This window comes from Carcharhinus amblyrhynchos, unplaced genomic scaffold (assembly GCF_965287045.1).
Source record: "Carcharhinus amblyrhynchos unplaced genomic scaffold, sCarAmb.v2.hapA scaffold_967, whole genome shotgun sequence".
In the NCBI taxonomy this organism is placed as follows: domain Eukaryota; kingdom Metazoa; phylum Chordata; class Chondrichthyes; order Carcharhiniformes; family Carcharhinidae; genus Carcharhinus; species Carcharhinus amblyrhynchos.
In genome coordinates, this window is record NW_027650707.1 from 1 (window position 1) to 17,757 (window position 17,757).

A 17,757-nucleotide genomic window follows, 5' to 3' on the forward strand; every position below is an offset into this window, starting at 1 on the left:
ATTTTTACCTCTGTGTTATTGTCAAGTGTTTGGAATGTTGGGAGTTCCGGAAGTTGGGAGAATCTCCGGTCGTAGATACACTGGTGAAGGTGTGAGTCCAGTGTCTGGAAATCCTCATAACTTCGCCGTACCAGCCAACCCTTCCCCTGTGAGAGAAAGCAGAGAGAGAGAGAGAGAGAGAGGAAGAAGGGAACAGTGATGACAGACAGATAGAGAGGAATTGGGAGGTAAGGGTGTGGGGACATGTGGGGAGACAAGGGGGAAGGGGGAGGTTGAGGGGAGTGTGGGAGGAGGGGAGTGTGGGAGGGAACGGGGAAGGGGGAGGAAGAGAGGGATAGGGATTGTGGGGGGAGAGGGAGGGGGCGAGGGGGAGGTGAGGATGAGACGGGGGGCACGTGGGGAAAAGGGGTTGGAGGAGGGGAGAAAGGTGTGGGAAGAGGGGGTGTGGGAGGGAAGGTGCAGGGGGAGGGGGTGCAGTGGGAGTGGTTGGGGGGAAGGGGTTGTTGGGGGGAGGGGTTGTTGGGGGAAGGGAGGAGGGGGTGCGGGGGGAAAGGGGGTGTAGGGAAAATGTGTGTAGGGGACAGGGAAGGGGAGAGGGGGTGTGGGGGAGGGGGATGGGGTTAGGTGGGGAGGGGGAGGGGAGGGGGATGGGGGGAGGAGGGGAGGGGGATGGGGTTAGGTGGGGAGGGGGGAGGGGAGGGGGATGGGGGGAGGAGGGGAGGGGGATGGGGGGGGATGGGGAGGGGGATGTGGGCTTTTGGGGATGTGGGGGATGTGGGGCTTGGGGGGGATGTGGGGGGATGTGGGGTTGGGGGGGGATGTGGGGTTGGGGGGGATGTGGGGTGGGGATGTGGGGTTGGGGGGGATGTGGGGTTGGGGGGGGATGTGGGGTTGGGGGGGGATGTGGGTGTGCGGGAGAAGGGGTGTGCGGGAGAAGGGGTATGCGGGACAAGGGTGATACAGAGAGGAGAGAGGGAGTGAGACAGGCGGCAAAGGGAGGATAGAGACTGAGTGCGGAACTGGAGTCAGCCTCACCATCAAAGCAGACACCATGGAGATTCCCCACCCCACACCTCACTGCACTCTCTCTCCCTCTCACTCCCTCCTTCCCTCCTCCCCTCCCTCTGCCTCCTCTCTCCCCTCCCACCTCCCTCTGCCTCCTCTCTCCCCCTCCCTCTCCCTCCGCCCCTCCCCGCTCAGGAATTGGCCTCAGTACCTGACAGAGGACCTGAATGAGGAAAATGGCATCTTTGATGGTCACTCGGTTCTGGTTGGTGTCGGTGGGCTGGGAGGCCAGAGCCAACTGTGGGAGAGAGAGAGAGAGAGAGAGAGTTAGGGTGAAACCCAGAGCCCTACACCACTCCTGAGACCCCCACCTCCCTCCCCAAGACCCCCACCTGCCCCCCCCCCGGAGACCCTCACCTCCCCCCACGAGACCCTCACCTCCGCCCCGAGACCCCCACCTCCCCCCACGAGACCCCCACCTCCCCCCCGAGACCCCCATCTCTCCCCCCCCGAGACCCCAATCTCTCCCCCCGAGACCCCAATCTCTCCCCCCCGAGACCCCAATCTCTCCCCCCCGAGACCCCAATCTCTCCCCCCCGAGACCCCAATCTCTCCCCCCGAGACCCCAATCTCTCCCCCCCGAGACCCCCATCTCTCCCCCCCGAGGACCCCATCTCTCCCCCCAAGACCCCCATCTCTCCCCCCCAAGACCCCCATCTTCCCTGAGACACCAAAACCTCCCATAGGGTGTCCGTATGGGAGTGAGGGAGGGGATAAGTTGATGTGGGGGGGTAGGGGTCACGTACCTGTACAGTGCGGAAATCCACATAGTCATAGTGGAAATGTGCACATTCTGCTAACTTTGGAAAATGACCTTTAACAATGGAGGGTCTGGAAGATCAAAACACAACAGAATTATGAGGGAGAAGAGAGAGATAGAGACAGAGAGAGGGAGAGAGAGACAGACAGAAAGAGAGTGAGAGAGAGCAAGAGAAAGAGAGAGAGAGAGACAGAGAGAGAGAGAGTGACAGAGAGCAAGAGAGAGACAGACAGAGAGCGAGAGAGAGACAGACAGACAGACAGAGAGTGTGATAGAGAGCAAGAGAATGAGAGAGACAGGCAGAGAGAGGAAGTGGAGAGAGTGAGACAGAAGCAGACAGAGTGAGAGAGAGAGAGTTAGAGATAGAGAGAGACAGTGTGGAGTGGGAGAAAAGGAGTTAGAGAGAGTATGTGGGAAAGAAAATGGGAGATAGAGAGTGAGGAGGAACAGAGGAAGAAAAAGGAAAAAGAGAGGGAGGATGTTATATATTTAAAGGTGTTGCAGGTTGCTTTACAAGCTGATCATGTGTTTTATTGGTAATTTCATTAGTGTGGTACACTGGCTGCTGGTTTACTTTCAGTTTGCTATTTGACTCAGTGCACAGTGAGCAGCTCCTCAATAAACCTATCATGTGTTACTGTAAATCTAGGCGTGCAAAACCACTTTCTTTTCTTTCTGTTAAAATCCACAACCATTAACATAGTTAGGACATTACAGAAAGAAAATACAGATGGTGTTCCATTGAGAACAGATCCTGAGTAGAAGGAAAGGAATGGTTGGTCCTCATACAACAGGAATAAAGATTAAAGTGCCAGTACAAGGGAGATATGTAAGAGAAAGATCTCTGCGTGGTTTTAACAGCGGGATTATTTCCCATCAGGGAAAGCTGAGGTTCCAGGCAGTGTCTGGCACATTTGAAGAGAGGGATACTTTGCAGGGATTGTGTGAAATAGAAATACATCAAGTCAACAATCTCCGGTGTTAAAAGTGCAGACTGAGAAGACAGTACAATAATAATAACAGCAAAATGGACTATTATTTAAACGGTGAAAAATTACAGCATGCTGCTGTGCAGAGGAATCTGGGTGTTCTTGTGCAGAAATCTCAAGGAGTTGGTTTGCAGGTGCAGCAGGTAATGAAGAAGGTAAGTGGAATTTTATTCTTCATTGTTAGAGGGATGGAGTTTAAAAACAGCGAGGTTATGTTGCAGCTGTGTAAGGTGCTGGTGAGGCCACACCTGGAGCACTGTCTACAGTTTTGGTCTCCTTACTTGAGAAAGGATATACTGGCACTGGAGGGGGTGCAGAGGAGATTCACTAGGTTGATTCTGGAGTTGAGAGGGTTGGCTTATGAGGAGAGACTGAGTAGACTGGGGCTATACTCATTGGAATTCAGAAGAATGAGGGGAGATCTTATAGAAACATATAAGATTATGAAGGGAATCGATAAGATAGAAGCAGGGGAGTTGTTTCCACTGGCAGTGAAACTAGAACTGGGGGAATGGCCTCAAAATAAGGGGGAGCAGATTTGGGACTGAGTTGAGGAGGAACTTCTTCACACAAAGGGTTGTGAATCTGTGGAATTCCCTGTCCAGTTGAGGCTCCCTTATTGAATGTTTTTAAGGCAAGGATAGATAGATTTTTGAACAGTAAAAGAATTAAGGGTTATGGTGAGCGGGCGGGTAAGTGGAGCTGAGTCCATGAAAAGATCAGCCATGGTCTTATTGAATGGCGGGGCAGGATCGAGGGGCCAAATGGCCTACTCCTGGTTTTTCTTATGCATGTTCTTATAAAATATATACTCAGTAGTCTTGAGTTGCTTATGTCCGTGAGAGAAATGACGGATCAATCAGCTTCCATGGAATCTTCCAATTAAGAAAATGAATCAGGGAGTTCCGATACCGAGTGTTTTCAGTACTTTGTATAAGCGAATAAAATCACGAATGAATTACTCGTACCAGCTTTTCTCAGTACAACAGGAAGTAAAACCTTTAATTTGCTTTCATCCAGCAAAACCAGGGACCAAGACTTGTGATGATTTGCTCTTTCTTGAAGAGCATCACTCTCCAAAGCAATTGGTCATCATGCAACGGTTCAGATTCCACCGGATGAATCAAATGGAAGGAGAAAGCCTTGCCCAGTTTGTGGAAGCTTTAAAAGGGCTGGAACAGCATTGAGTTTGGTGAGTCATTAGAAGATATCCTTTGAGATCATCCAGTTTGCAGTTTCCAAAATGTGACTATCCAAAGAAGATTATTTACTGAGCGTGCTTCGACTTTAAAGACAGCAGAGAAATCTCAGTGTGGCTGGAAGAGGCTGCTAAAGAGGCTTCACAATTTGGTGCAGGAACAAAGATCCAGAAGTTGGGAACTGCCCAGAAGTCAAAACAGCAACAAACGTGTCCCAGATGTGCCAAAATGGGCCATTCAGTGAGTGAATGCTGGAACAAGGATAGTGAAAGAACATGGTAAAGTGGGTCACATTCAAAAGCTTCTTGGGTCAGACCAGCTTCCTCTGAGAGCAATATTCGGAGGAAGAATCTGGGTAGCCTCAAAAACAGTTTACAAAACGCAAAAAAAAATGTTGACTGCGGAAAAGAAAATGTCCAGGAATATAATGAACTCCAACCTTCTCCATTCAGGGTCAATCACATTGATTCTGGGTGATTCCGAGGTTAAGTGGACAATTTATTAGGATGGGGTTTGATGCTGATGCTGTTGTATCTTTAATTCCTGAGAATACACACCAGCAAAAGTTTAAAGTTTATTTATGGTTGTCACAATCATTAACACTTTAACACTGCAATGAAGTTACTGTGAAATTCCCCATGTCGCCACATTCCAGCACCTGCTCGGGTACACTGAGGGAGAATTTAGCACAGCCGACGCACTCTAACCCGCACATCTTTCAGACTGTGGGAGGAAACCGGAGCACCCAGAGGAAACCCACACTGACACGGGGAGAACGTGCAGAGTCCGCACAGACAGTGACCCAAGCCGCAAATTGAATCCTGGTCCCTGGCGCTGTGACGCAGCAGTGCTAAGCACTGTGCCACTGTACAAACAACTTCTTTTAAAACCAGCTGATGTGGTTTTAAGGGTATATAGAGAAGAGCCTGGTCAATGTAGAATTGAGTGGACAAACAGCAGACTCCCTCTCCGTACGGTCCTGGGTAATTTTCCACCTCTACTTGGGAGATTATGGTTGGAGAAGATAAAGCTTAACTGGAGCGCTGTCCACAGATTGGTCGATGTCAAAACAGACCTACCGCACCCACTGGATAAATACAAGAGTGTGTTTGAAATGACACTGGACTCAATGAAGGGAACTGAAGTGAAACTAAAGATAAATCTTAATCATCAACCAAAAAGTCTCAAAGTAAGAGTGGTGCCATAGGCAATTCATCTCAAGGCTAAAGAAGAATGAATACAACTTGTTAACAGTGGTGTGTTAGAGCCGGTTACAGTGAGTGATTGGGTTACCCCCTGTTGTACCTGTTATGAAACCAGATAGCTCATTTCCAATTGCGATGGTTTTAAAAGAACCATAAATCCAGTGTTGTGTGCTGATCAATATTCACTTCCTTTAATTGAAGATTTGTTTGCTGGCTTATCAGATGGCAAAAATTCAGCAAGGTTAATTTCTCAGAAGCGTATTTACTGATGCATGGAGCCACTCAGTCTCAACCATTGTTTACCATTGTTACTCATGAAGGTCTTTTTCATTATAAAAGATTGCCTTTTGGCATAGCATCCTCGCCAGTCTGATTCCAAAGATTGACAGATCAGGTTTTTAGTGGTCTCTCTGGCGAACGATGTTACCTGGATGATATTCTAACTACTGGGTCCAGTGAACAGGAGAACTTGAATAATTTAAAAACAACGTTGGAACATTTTCAAGCACATGATCTGTGCACCAAGAAAGAAAAGTGTGATATCAGTCCAGTATCTGGGTCACACTATTGATAACAAAGGCCTATATGAAGCACTGAGAAAGATGGACTCTTTGATAGAAGCAACACGTCTGGCGAATGGGACGCAACTGAACTCTGTTCTAGGATTAGTAAATTATTATGGCAAATCTATTCCTATCTTAGTTACGTTATTGAAGCAATTCCATCATTTATAATGTGTCAAACAGTCATGGGGCTGAACAACAGAATGGGAGAAAGCACACAAGGATGTCAAAGATGCTTTGCAGAAGTCTGAAGTATTGGCTCGTTTTAATCAGAAGCTCCCATGATTGCTTCTTGTGATGCATCATTAGATGGAATAGCGGCATTAGTTTCACATGTGACGCCTTCAGGGGAAGAACGACCGATAGTTTTGCTTTGCGTACTCTGCTTAGTGCTAACTATGCTCAGCAAGTTAAAGAAGCATTGAGAATAATATTTGGTGTAAGGAGAGTTCATCGTTACACCGATGGTCGTTATTTCACATTACCGATCGATCATCGACAATTCCTGTTATATTATTACAAACAATACTAACACCAACATTCCATGCTGTTATGTTACCTTTTCCCACTTTTTCCCCGGATCTGTAAACGAGGTGGCTCTCCCGGGGCATCCAGATTATCTGTACTGCGAGCCTGAGAGGGCAAACAGACCAGAATAGTCAGATCACAGGGTAAGAAACAACAACAAGCAGATAATACCCCCAAAACTGTCTGTAACTCACTCCCGGGTATCTGTTATTCTATATATAAACCACCCTAAAGCCCTCGATTAGATTCCAATCTGTGACTCACTCCCGGGTATCTGTTATTCTATATATAAACCACCCCGAACCCCTCGATTAGATTCCAGTCTGTAACTCACTCCCAGGGTATCTGTTATTCCATATATAAACCACCCCGAACTCCTCGATTAGATTCCAGTCTGTAACTCACTCCCGGCTATCTGTTATTCTATATATAAACCACCCTGAACCCCTCGATTAGATTCCAGTCTGTAACTCACTCCCGGCTATCTGTTATTTCATGTATAAACCACCCCGAACCCCTCGATTAGATTCCAGTCTGTAACTCACTCCCGGCTATCTGTTATTCTATATATAAACCACCCTGAACCCCTCGATTAGATTCCAGTCTGTAACTCACTCCCGGCTATCTGTTATTTCATGTATAAACCACCCCGAACCCCTCGATTAGATTCCAGTCTGTAACTCACTCCCGGGTATCTGTTATTCTATATACAAACCACCCTGAACCCCTCGATTAGATTCCAGTCTGTAACTCACTCCCGGGTATCTGTTATTCTATATATGAACCACCCCGAACCCCTCGATTAGATTCCAGTCTGTAACTCACTCCCGGGTATCTGTTATTCTATATATAAACCACCCCGACCCCCTCGATTAGATTCCAGTCTGTAACTCACTCCCGGGTATCTGTTATTCTATACATAAACCACCCCGAACCCCTCGATTAGATTCCAGTCTGTAACTCACTTCCGGGTATCTGTTATTCTATACATAAACCACCCCGACCCCCTCGATTAGATTCCAGTCTGTAACTCACTTCCGGGTATCTGTTATTCTATATATAAACCACCCCGAACCCCTCGATTAGATTCCAGTCTGTAACTCACTCCCGGGTATCTGTTATTCTATATATAAACCACCCTGAACCCCTTGATTAGATTCCAGTCTGTAACTCACTCCCGGCTATCTGTTATTCTATATATAAACCACCCCGAACCCCTCGATTAGATTCCAGTCTGTAACTCACTCCCGGCTATCTGTTATTCTATATATAAACCACCCCGAACCCCTCGATTAGATTCCAGTCTGTAACTCACTCCCGGGTATCTGTTATTCTATATATAAACCACCCCGAACCCCTCGATTAGATTCCAGTCTGTAACTCACTCCCGGGTATCTGTTATTCTGTATATAAACCACCCCGAACCCCTCGATTAGATTCCAGTCTGTAACTCACTCCCGGGTATCTGTTATTCCGTATATAAACCATCCCAAACCCCTCGATTAGATTCCAGTCTGTAACTCACTCCCGGGTATCTGTTATTTCATGTATAAACCACCCTGAACCTCTCAAAGTTCTGCTCTGCAAACACTGCAAGCAATCTTCCTTCCCACATAGTGCAGGGTGGATAATCGGTTGCTTGGGCTCTGGGAAAGCTGATATGGGCAATGTCTGTTATTCTCCATTATTTACTAGCATCAATGAGAGGAATCGCATCATTAATTCACCCAGCGAGTCACGAGGCACAGCATCTCAACCGGAGAGGCTGACCCAGCTCTCGTTTCTCTCTCTCTCGTCCCGTGGAGCATCCCTGTGACTTTCACACCCAATCTGTGTTTATAGAATCATATTATCCCTACAGAGGAGAATGGGGCCATTCGGCCTGTTGAACCTGCACTGACAGCAAATCCCCGTAACCCCATGTATTTACCCCACTAATGCCCCTGACCATGAGGGGCAATTTAAGCATGGCCAATCCACCTAACCTATACATCTTTGTTTGAGATGAGGTCACTATTCTAATGCAGGAATCTCAGCAGCAGACGTTCACACACAGTAAGATCCCACAAACAGGATTGTTGTGTAATGGCCCAGAATATCTTCTGTGTTTCATTGAAGGATAAATATTGAGCAAGGGATCTCCAGATCAACTAACCACCCACACTGCCCCACACCCTGCCCCCCACCGAGTGAACATGTACAGTCAGCTGAGACAGCCAGTGGTATCTTCATTGTGTAGGGGAGTGTTTGATGGGGACAGTGCAGAGGGAGCTTTACTCTGTATCTAACCCTGTCCTGGGAGTGTTTGATGGGGGGACAGTGTAGAGGGAGCTTTACTCTGTATCTAACCCCGTGCTGTACCTGTCCTGGGAGTGTTTGATGGGGGGACAGTGTAGAGGGAGCTTTACTCTGTATCTAACCCTGTGCTGTACCTGTCCTGGGAGTGTTTGATGGGGACAGTGTAGAGGGAGCTTTACTCTGTATCTAACCCCGTGCTGTACCTGTCCTGGGAGTGTTTGATGGGGACAGTGCAGAGGGAGCTTTACTCTGTATCTAACCCCGTGCTGTACCTGTCCTGGGAGTGTTTGATGGGGACAGTGTAGAGAGAGCTTTGCTCTGTATCTAACCCTGTCCTGGGAGTGTTTGATGGGGACAGTGTAGAGAGAGCTTTGCTCTGTATCTAACCCTGTCCTGGGAGTGTTTGATGGGGGACAGTGTAGAGAGAGCTTTGCTCTGTATCTAACCCTGTCCTGGGAGTGTTTGATGGGGACAGTGTAGAGAGAGCTTTGCTCTGTATCTAACCCTGTCCTGGGAGTGTTTGATGGGGCAGTGCAGGGGGAGCTTTGCTCTGTCTCGAATCTAGGGAAAGCACTTCGATAAGGTTGTACTATAGGCCCCCAAATAGTCAGTGGGAAATTGAGGGGCAAATATGTAAGGAGATTACAGGTAGCTCCAAGAAAAATAGGGTAATAACAGTAGGGGATTTTAACTTTCCCAACATTGACTGGGACAGCCCCAGTATTAAGAGTGTTGGATGGAGAGAAATTTGTTGAGTGTACTCAGGAGGAATTTCTCATTCAGTATGTGAATGGCCTGACAAGAGAGGGGGCAAAACTTGACCTTCTCTTGGGAAATAAGGAAGGGCAGGTGACAGAAGTGTTACTGAGGGATCACTTTGGGACAGTGACCATAATTCTATTAGTTTTAAGATAGCGATGGCGAATGATAGGTCTGGCAGGAACTTTCAAAAGTTAATTGGGGGAGTCTGTGAGAAGGCAAAGGGACGTCTGGTAAGTGGCACACTTTCAAAAGTGTGTTAACCGGGTTCACGGTAAACACATTCCTCTTAGAGGGTAGCAGTGGAAAGTTGCAGTTCTGAATGGAGGGCTGTGACAAGTTGTGTTCCTCAGGGATCAGTGCTGAGACCAATCCTGTTTGGAGGAAAATGTAATTGGATTGATTAGTGAGTTTGCAGATGACACAAAGGTTGGTGGATTTGCGGATAGCGATGAGGACCATCAGAGGATACAGCAGGATATAGATCAGTTGGAGACTTGGGCAGAGAGATGGCAGATGGAGTTTAATCCGGACAAATGTGAGGTAATGCATTTTGGAAGGTCTAATACAGATAGGAAATATACAGTAAATGGCAGAACCCTTAAGAGTATTGATAGGCAGAGGGATCTGGGTGTACAGGTACACAGGTCACTGAAGGTGGCAATGCAGGTGGAGAAGGTAGTCAGGAAGGCATACGGCATGCTTGCCTTCATCGGCCGGGGCATTGAGTTTAAAAATTGGCAAGTCATGTTGCAGCTTTATAGAACCTTAGTTAGGCCGCACTTGGAATATAGTGTTCAATCCTGGTCGCCACACTACCAGAAGGATGTGGAGGCTTTAGAGAGGGAACAGAAAAGATTTACCAGGATGTTGCCAGGTATGGAGGGCATTAGCTGTGAGGAGAGGTTGGAGAAACTTGGTTTGTTCTCACTGGAGTGATGGAGGTTGAGGGGAGACCTGTTAGAAGTCTACAAGATTATGAGAGGCACGGACAGCGTGGATAGTCAGAAGCTTTTTCCCAGGGTGGAAGAGCCAATTGCTCGGGGACACAGGTTTAAGGTGCGAGGGGCAAGGTTTAAAGGAGATGGACGAGGCAGATTTTTTACACAGAGGGTGGTGGGTGCCTGGAAATCGCTGCCGGGGGAGGGAGTGGAAGCGGATACGATGGTGAGTTTTAAGAGGCATCTTAACAAATCCATGAATAGGGTGGGAATAGAGGGATACGGTCCCCAGAATGGTAGGGGGTTTTAGTTCAGTCGGGACGCCATGGTTGGTGCTGGCTTGGAGGGGCCGAAGGGCCTGTTCCTGTGCTGGAATTTTCTTTGTTCGAGAGTGAAGGGGAAGGCTGGGTACCCTGGATGACTCGGGATATTGAGGTCAAGAAGAAGAAGGAGGAACATGAGATACATTGGTAGCTGGGATCAAGTGAATCCCTTGAAGAGTATGGGGGGTGTAGGAGTAGAGTTAAGAGAGAAATCAGGAGGGCAAAAAGGGCACACAAGATTGTTTTGGCAGACAAGGCAAAGGAGAATCCAAAGAGCTTCTACAAATACATAGAACCCTACAGTGCAGAAAGAGGCCCTTCAGCCCATCGAGTCTGCACCAAACACAATCCCACCCAGGCCCCACCCCCATATCCCTACATATTTATACCCACTAATCTCTCTAATCTACACATCCCTGGACACTAAGGGGCAATTTTTCAGCATGGCCAATCAACCTAACCCGCACATCTTTGGACTGTGGGAGGAAACCCACACAGACACGAGGAGAATGTACAAACTCCACACAGACAGTGATCCGAGCTGGGAATCAAACCCAGGACCCTGGAGCTGTGAAGCAGCAATGCTAACCCACTGTGCTACCGTGCCACCCCATGTAGATACAGAGTATCTAACTACAAAGGGCAAAAAAGTAAGAAGGGAGAGAGTCGGGCCTCTTAAAGATCAATAAGGTCATCTATGTGTGGATCCACAAGAGATGGGTGAGATCCGAAATGAATATTTCTCATCAGTATTTACTGTTGAGAAAAGCATGGATGTTCGGGAACTTGGGGAAATAAATAGTGATGTCTTGAGGAGTGAACATATTACAGAGGAGGTGGTGCTGGAAGTCTTAAAGTGCATCAAGGTAGATAAATCCCCAGGATCTGATGAAGTGTATCCCAGGACACTGTGGGAGGCTAGGGAGGAAATTGCGGGTCCCCTAGCCGAGATATTTGATTCATCGATAGTCACGGGTGAGGTGCCTGAAGATTGGAAAGGGGAAAATGTTGTGTCTTTGTTTAAAAAGGGCTGCAGGGAAAAGCCTGGGAACTACAAGCCAGTGAGCCTCACATCTGTGGTGGGCAAATTATTGGAAGGTATTTTGAGAGACAGGATCTACAGGCATTTAGAGACACAAGGACTGATTAGGGACAGTCAGCATGGCTTTGTGAGTGGAAAATCATCTCTCACAAATTTGATGGAGTTTTTTTGAAGGGGTAACCAAGAAGGTAGATGAGGGCAGTGCAGTTGATGTTGTCTACATGGACTTTAGCAAGGCCTTTGACAAGGTACCGCATGGTAGGTTGTTGCATAAGGTTAAATCTCACAGGATCCAGGGTGAGGTATCTAAATGGAGACAAAATTGGCTTGATCATAGAAATCATAGAAACCCTACAGTGCAGAAAGAGGCCATTCGGCCCATTGACTCTATATCGACCACAATACCACCCAGGCCCTACCCCCATATCCCTACATATTTACCCACGAATCCCTCTAACCTACAGCTCTCAGGACACTATGGGGTAATTTAACATGACCAATCGACCTAACAAGCAAATCTTTGGACAGTGGGAGGAAACCGGAGCAGACACAAGGAGAATGTGAAAACTCCACAAAGACAGTGACCCAAGCCAGGTCCCTGGAGCTGTGAAGCTAACCACTGTGCTACTGTACAAATGGCCTGGAAGTGTTTGATGGGGAACAGTGTAGAGGGAGCTTTACTCTGTATCTAACCCCGTGCTGTCCCTGTCCTGGGAGTGTTTGATGGGGGACAGTGTAGAGGGAGCTTTACTCTGTATCTAACCCCGTGCTGTCCCTGTCCTGGGAGTGTTTGATGGGGGACAGTGTAGAGGGAGCTTTACTCTGTATCTAACCCTGTGTTGTACCTGTCCTGGGAGTGTTTGATGGGGACAGTGTAGAGGGAGCTTTACTCTGTATCTAACGCCGTGCTGTACCTGTCCTGGGAGTGTTTGATGGGGACAGTGTGGGGGTTTCTCCGTATCTAATCAGGTCGGGTTGTGGGTTGCTGTTAACATTATCTCCTTCCACCTCCATTTTAAAGAGCAAGTGAATGAAGTCTTTGTTTTAGGTTAAGGCTCTACAGTTTCCATGGTAACAAGCAAGCTGCGATAATAAGCATCGTCAGTATGTGTGTCAGAACGTGGCTTCAAAACACCAAGAATAATGTGACAGACTGTGTCCTAATTTCACAAGAAATTTATACTGAGAGAGAAAAAAAAAGAGAGACAGAGAGAAAGATAGAGAAAGAGAGAGACTCAGAGAAAGAGAGACAGAGAGAAAGACAGAGAAAAAGGGAGAGATGCAGAGACATAGAGAATGTGTGTCTGATGGAGACAGTGACAGAGAGAGGTCAACAGACAGATTGATACAGAGGAACAGAGGCAGAGAGAGAGTGAGAGAGACAGTGAGAGAGAGACAGAGAGAGAGACAGTGAGAGACAGAGAAAGAGACAGAGAGAGAGAAAGAGACAGTGAGAGAGAGAGAGACAGTGAGAGAGAGAGAGACAGTGAGAGAGAGAGAGACAGTGAGAGAGACAGAGACAGTGAGTGAGAGAGACAGAGAGACAGAGAGAGAGAGAGAGAGAGTGAGAGAGAGAGAGAGAGACAGAGAGAGAGAGAGAGAGAGACAGTGAGTGAGAGAGAGAGAGAGAGCAGTGTTGAATATCTGATCGTATATGGATGACAGGTGGCCCATCCTGATGTCCCTGTGAATGTTGCAGTGATTTGGAAACTAGGGCAGAACAAGTGGTCCGGAACGAGATAGGAGTGGTCTGTGGGGGATTGAGAATTCCTGTGTGTGTCTGTCTGATGGACACACACACATTCCGTTCCCACCCTGGGATCTGAGCCCCCTCCTTGTCACGCTGTCACTGACCTGTGCTGACTGACCTACATTACATACCAATCCAACAGCACTGAGAACATAAGCAGCACATTCACACCAGCACACTTCCCACAGCTGGAAACACGTGCTGGTTACGTTGATTGGCCATGATAAATTGCCCCTGAGTGTCATGGAGATTTGCGGGGTACGTAACATGGGGTTGCAGGGTAGGGGCTGGAAGAGACTGTAGTCGGTGCAGATTCAATGGGCTGAGTGGCCTCTTTCTGCACTACAGGATTCTATTGGGCCAATGTTTAAGGAGAAAGGGACAGAGAGAGAGAGACGGGGGGGGGGGTGCGGGGGGGGCAGGCAGAGAGAGAGAGAGGGGACTGAAAGAGACAGAGAGAGAGAGAGAGAGACAGTGAGTGAGAGAGAGAGTGAGAGAGAGAGTGAGAGAGTGAGAGAGAGAGTGAGAGAGAGAGTGAGAGAGAGAGTGAGAGAGAGAGTGAGAGAGAGAGTGAGAGAGAGAGTGAGAGAGAGAGTGAGAGAGTGAGTGAGAGAGTGAGTGAGAGTATATATTAACATTATATATTAATGATTTGGAAGAGGGAACTGAATGTATTATCTCCAAATTGGAGATGATACAAAGTTGGGTGGGAGGGTGAGCTGTGAGGAGGATGCAGAGATGCTTCAGTGTGATTTGGACAGGCTGAGTGTGTGGGTATCTGCATGGCAGATGCAGTATAATGTGGATAAATGTGAGGTTATCCACTTTGGGAACAATAATAGGAAGACAGATTATTACTGGAATGGGTGTAAATTGAGAGAGGCGGATACTCAGCGAGACCTTGGAGTCCTCGTGCATCAGTCACTGAAAGTAAGCGTGCAGGTACAGCAGGCAGTAAAGAAGGGAAATGGTATGTTAGCCTTCACAGCGAGAGGATTTGAGAGATAGGGATAGGGATGTTTTACTGCAATTGTACAGGGTGTTGGTGAGGCCACACCTGGAGTATTGTGTGTGGTTTTAGTCTCCTTATCTGAGGAAGGATGTCCTTGTTATAGAGGGAGCACAGCGAAGGTTTTCCAGGCTGATTCCTGGGATGGCAGGTCTGTCATATGTGGAGAGACTGAGTGGGTTAGGATTATATTCACTGGAGTTGAGAAGAGTGAGAGGGGATCTGATAGAAACTTATAAAATTCACACAGGGTTAGACAGGGTAGATTCAGAAAGAATGTTCCCGATGGTGGGGGGGAGTCCAGAACTAGGGGTCAGAGTTTGAGGATAAGGGGTAAACCTTTTAGAACTGAGGTGAGGAGAAATTTCTTCACCCAGAGGGTGGGGAATGTGTGGAATTCACTCCCACAGGAAGGAGCTGAGGAGAAAACGCTGTGTGATTTCAGGAAGAAATTAGATTTCACTCTTGGGGCGAATGGGATCGAGGGATATGGGGGGGGGTGGAGGGTAAGGATATTGAATTTGATGATCAGCCATGATGAAAATGAATGGTAGAGCAGGCTTGAAGGGCCGAATGGCCTCCTCCTGCTTCTAGTTTCTATGTCTTGGAGTATTGACCAATGCTTGACTCACCCACAGCTCTGCATCACTCAGGGTCAGTGCAGAGGGAGCGCCGCACTGTCAGAGGGTCAGTGCCGAGGGAGCGCCGCACTGTCAGAGGGTCAGTGCTGAGGGAGCGCCGCACTGTCAGAGGGTCAGTGCTGAGGGAGCGCCGCACTGTCAGAGGGTCAGTGCTGAGGGAGCGCCGCACTGTCAGAGGGTCAGTGCTGAGGGAGCGCCGCACTGTCAGAGGGTCAGTGCTGAGGGAGTGCCGCACTGTCAGAGGGTCAGTGCTGAGGGAGCGCCGCACTGTCAGAGGGTCAGTGCTGAGGGAGCGCCGCACTGTCAGAGGGTCAGTGCTGAGGGAGCGCCGCACTGTCAGAGGGTCAGTGCAGAAGGAGTGCCGCACTGTCAGAGGGTCAGTGCTGAGGGAGTGCCGCACTGTCAGAGGGTCAGTGCTGAGGGAGTGCCGCACAGATCATCTGGGTCATCACCCCAGTCCGAGAGGAGGGCTTGGGACATGTGACCCCTGACCCCCGACCCCCAAGTCGCACAGGCCCAGTTTAACCCGGGCTGGGGGAGTGAGGTGTCTGTGTGAACTCTGAACCTGTCCTGGGGGAAGGATAGGGCAGGACAAGGGTCTTTGATCGGGAAGGGGATCACAGCCCAGCATATCCTGGAAATGAATGTCTGGGGGCACGGAGGGCTGTTTGTGTGTTTGAGTGTGGGTGTGTGTTTGTGGGTGTGTGTGAGAGGGTGTGTGTGTGAGAGGGTGTGTGTGTGAGAGGGTGTGTGTCAGTGTGTGTGAGCTCTCCTTGCCCCTCCCCACCTCCCTTCAACACAACTCAAAAAGGAGAGAGAAAGACAGAGAGAGACAGAGAGAGACAGAGAGAGACAGAGAGAGAGAGAGAGAGAGAGAGACAGAGAAGGACAGAGAAAGAGAGAGAGAGAGACAGAGAGAGATGGAGATACAGAGAGAATAAGAGAATGAGACAGAGACAGAGAGGGAGTGTGAGGGGGGGAGAGAGAGAGAGACAGAGAAGGACAGAGGGAGAGAGAGGGAGACAGACAGGCAGAGAGAGAGAGAGACAGAGAGAGAGAGAGAGACAGAGAGAGAGAGAGACAGCGACAGAGAGAGACAGAGAAGGACAGAGGGAGAGAGAGGGAGACAGACAGACAGAGAGAGACAGAGAGAGACAGGCGGAGAGACAGGCAGAGAGACAGACAGAGAGAGAGACAGAGAGAGGAATGTAAGAATGGAACACTCACCACCATTGGGAGATTATTCAGTTCCAGCACTTTCACCGGAGACTGGGGAGTGGAAACATCTCAGCAGTGGTAGTGTGGGTAGACTGAGGCATTCTGCCCATCTCCATTACCATCCCCCTGTCTCTCAGTTACGCTCCCTCACTCAGTTACCCCTGTCTCTCTCGCTGCCCCCTCTCTTGATGCCCTCTTCTCTCAGTGCCCTCTCTGTGCCCACCCCTCCCAGTACTCTCTCTCTCGGTGTCCTCTCTTGGTGTCCCCCCTACCCTCGTTGTCCCCTCTCTCGTTGCCCCCTCCCCCCTCGGTGTCCCCTCTCTCTCTGTGCCTCCCTCTCTCTCAATGCCCTCCCTCTGTCAGTGCGCCCCCTCTCGGTGCTCCCCTCTCTCTCGGTGGTCCCCCCTCTCTCTCGGTGGCCCCCCCTCTCTCTCGGTGGCCCCCCCCCCACCTCAGTGCCCCCCTCTCTCGGTGCCCTGTGAGGGTGGTTCACACCGGGGTTGAGGGATCTGTGACAGAGCTGCCGCCTGTCGCCTCGCTGTGATAAACGGGGAGAAGATTCTCAGCAGACGCTCCCCCTCCCCACCGGCCTCCCCGCCGTCTGTCTCACTGCCTAGTCCCGACTTGGAGAGTCTGACAGGAGGGGACAGACGGAGACTGGCCCCGTGCTCACTCCCCGTGTTTGCTCTGCCTCTATCCTCTCTCAGTCACAGGGAGGGAGCGTGAGGGGTGGTATCTGCTCCTGTAGCTGGTCTCTCCTCTCAGCGTCCCTGCTCCTCCTGCACCCTCCCGATGCTGCCTGTACGGGCAATGGCAGCCCAGCCTCTGTGAGGGTCTGTACGCAGAGTGTGTGTATGTCCGCTCTCTCCCCCCACACTCGCCGATCCAGCTCCCCTTCATGCACACTCACAATGGAATGGCCCACACTGCTCTCAGACAAAAGGCATTGTGAATGGGAGACAGAGAGAGAGCGAGAGAGAGAGCGAGAGAGAGAGCAGAGACCCTCCCCCCCTCACCGACCCCCTCACTAACCACCGTCACCCTCTCACCACCCCCCTCACCGACCACTGTCACCCCTTCACACCATCATCCTCTGACAGCCCCCCTCACCACCGTCACCCCCTCCCAGTCCCTCTCACCTCCCACTCTAACCCTCTGCAGCAAGAATAAAACTCTCCCCGTTTCCAAAGCTCCCAGCCTCTCTGAATAGAAAGATAATCTCTTCCCGCGAGTGTGAATCAGGCAGAGACTAAACCCAGAGGAAGCATTCACACATCGTGAACCAACTCCACACAAAACAGCTTCAATATCGACACCACACACTCTCACTCACACATACACACACACTCACTCTCACACACACACTCTTACTCACACACATACACTCTCACTCATTCACTCTCACACACACTCACTCTCACACACACACTCTTACTCACACACATACACTCTCACTCATTCACTCTC

At 49.3% G+C, this 17,757-nt stretch overlaps 1 protein-coding gene across 1 annotated transcript in view; it reads right to left on the reverse strand.

Moving 5' to 3' along the window:
- Nucleotides 1–8: 8 nt before the first annotated feature.
- LOC145340377 (rho GTPase-activating protein 33-like) overlaps nt 9–17,757 on the reverse strand; it is a gene marked incomplete at its 3' end in the record, with an annotated part of 30,985 nt that continues 13,236 nt past the window's right edge. The window contains exons 3-6 of the mRNA XM_080184833.1: nt 6,341–6,414; nt 1,812–1,896; nt 1,217–1,303; nt 9–146 (exon numbers count right to left, since the gene is read on the reverse strand). Of these exons, the coding sequence (XP_080040959.1) occupies nt 9–146; nt 1,217–1,303; nt 1,812–1,896; nt 6,341–6,414 (384 nt within the window). The remainder of the gene's footprint in view (nt 147–1,216; nt 1,304–1,811; nt 1,897–6,340; nt 6,415–17,757) is intronic.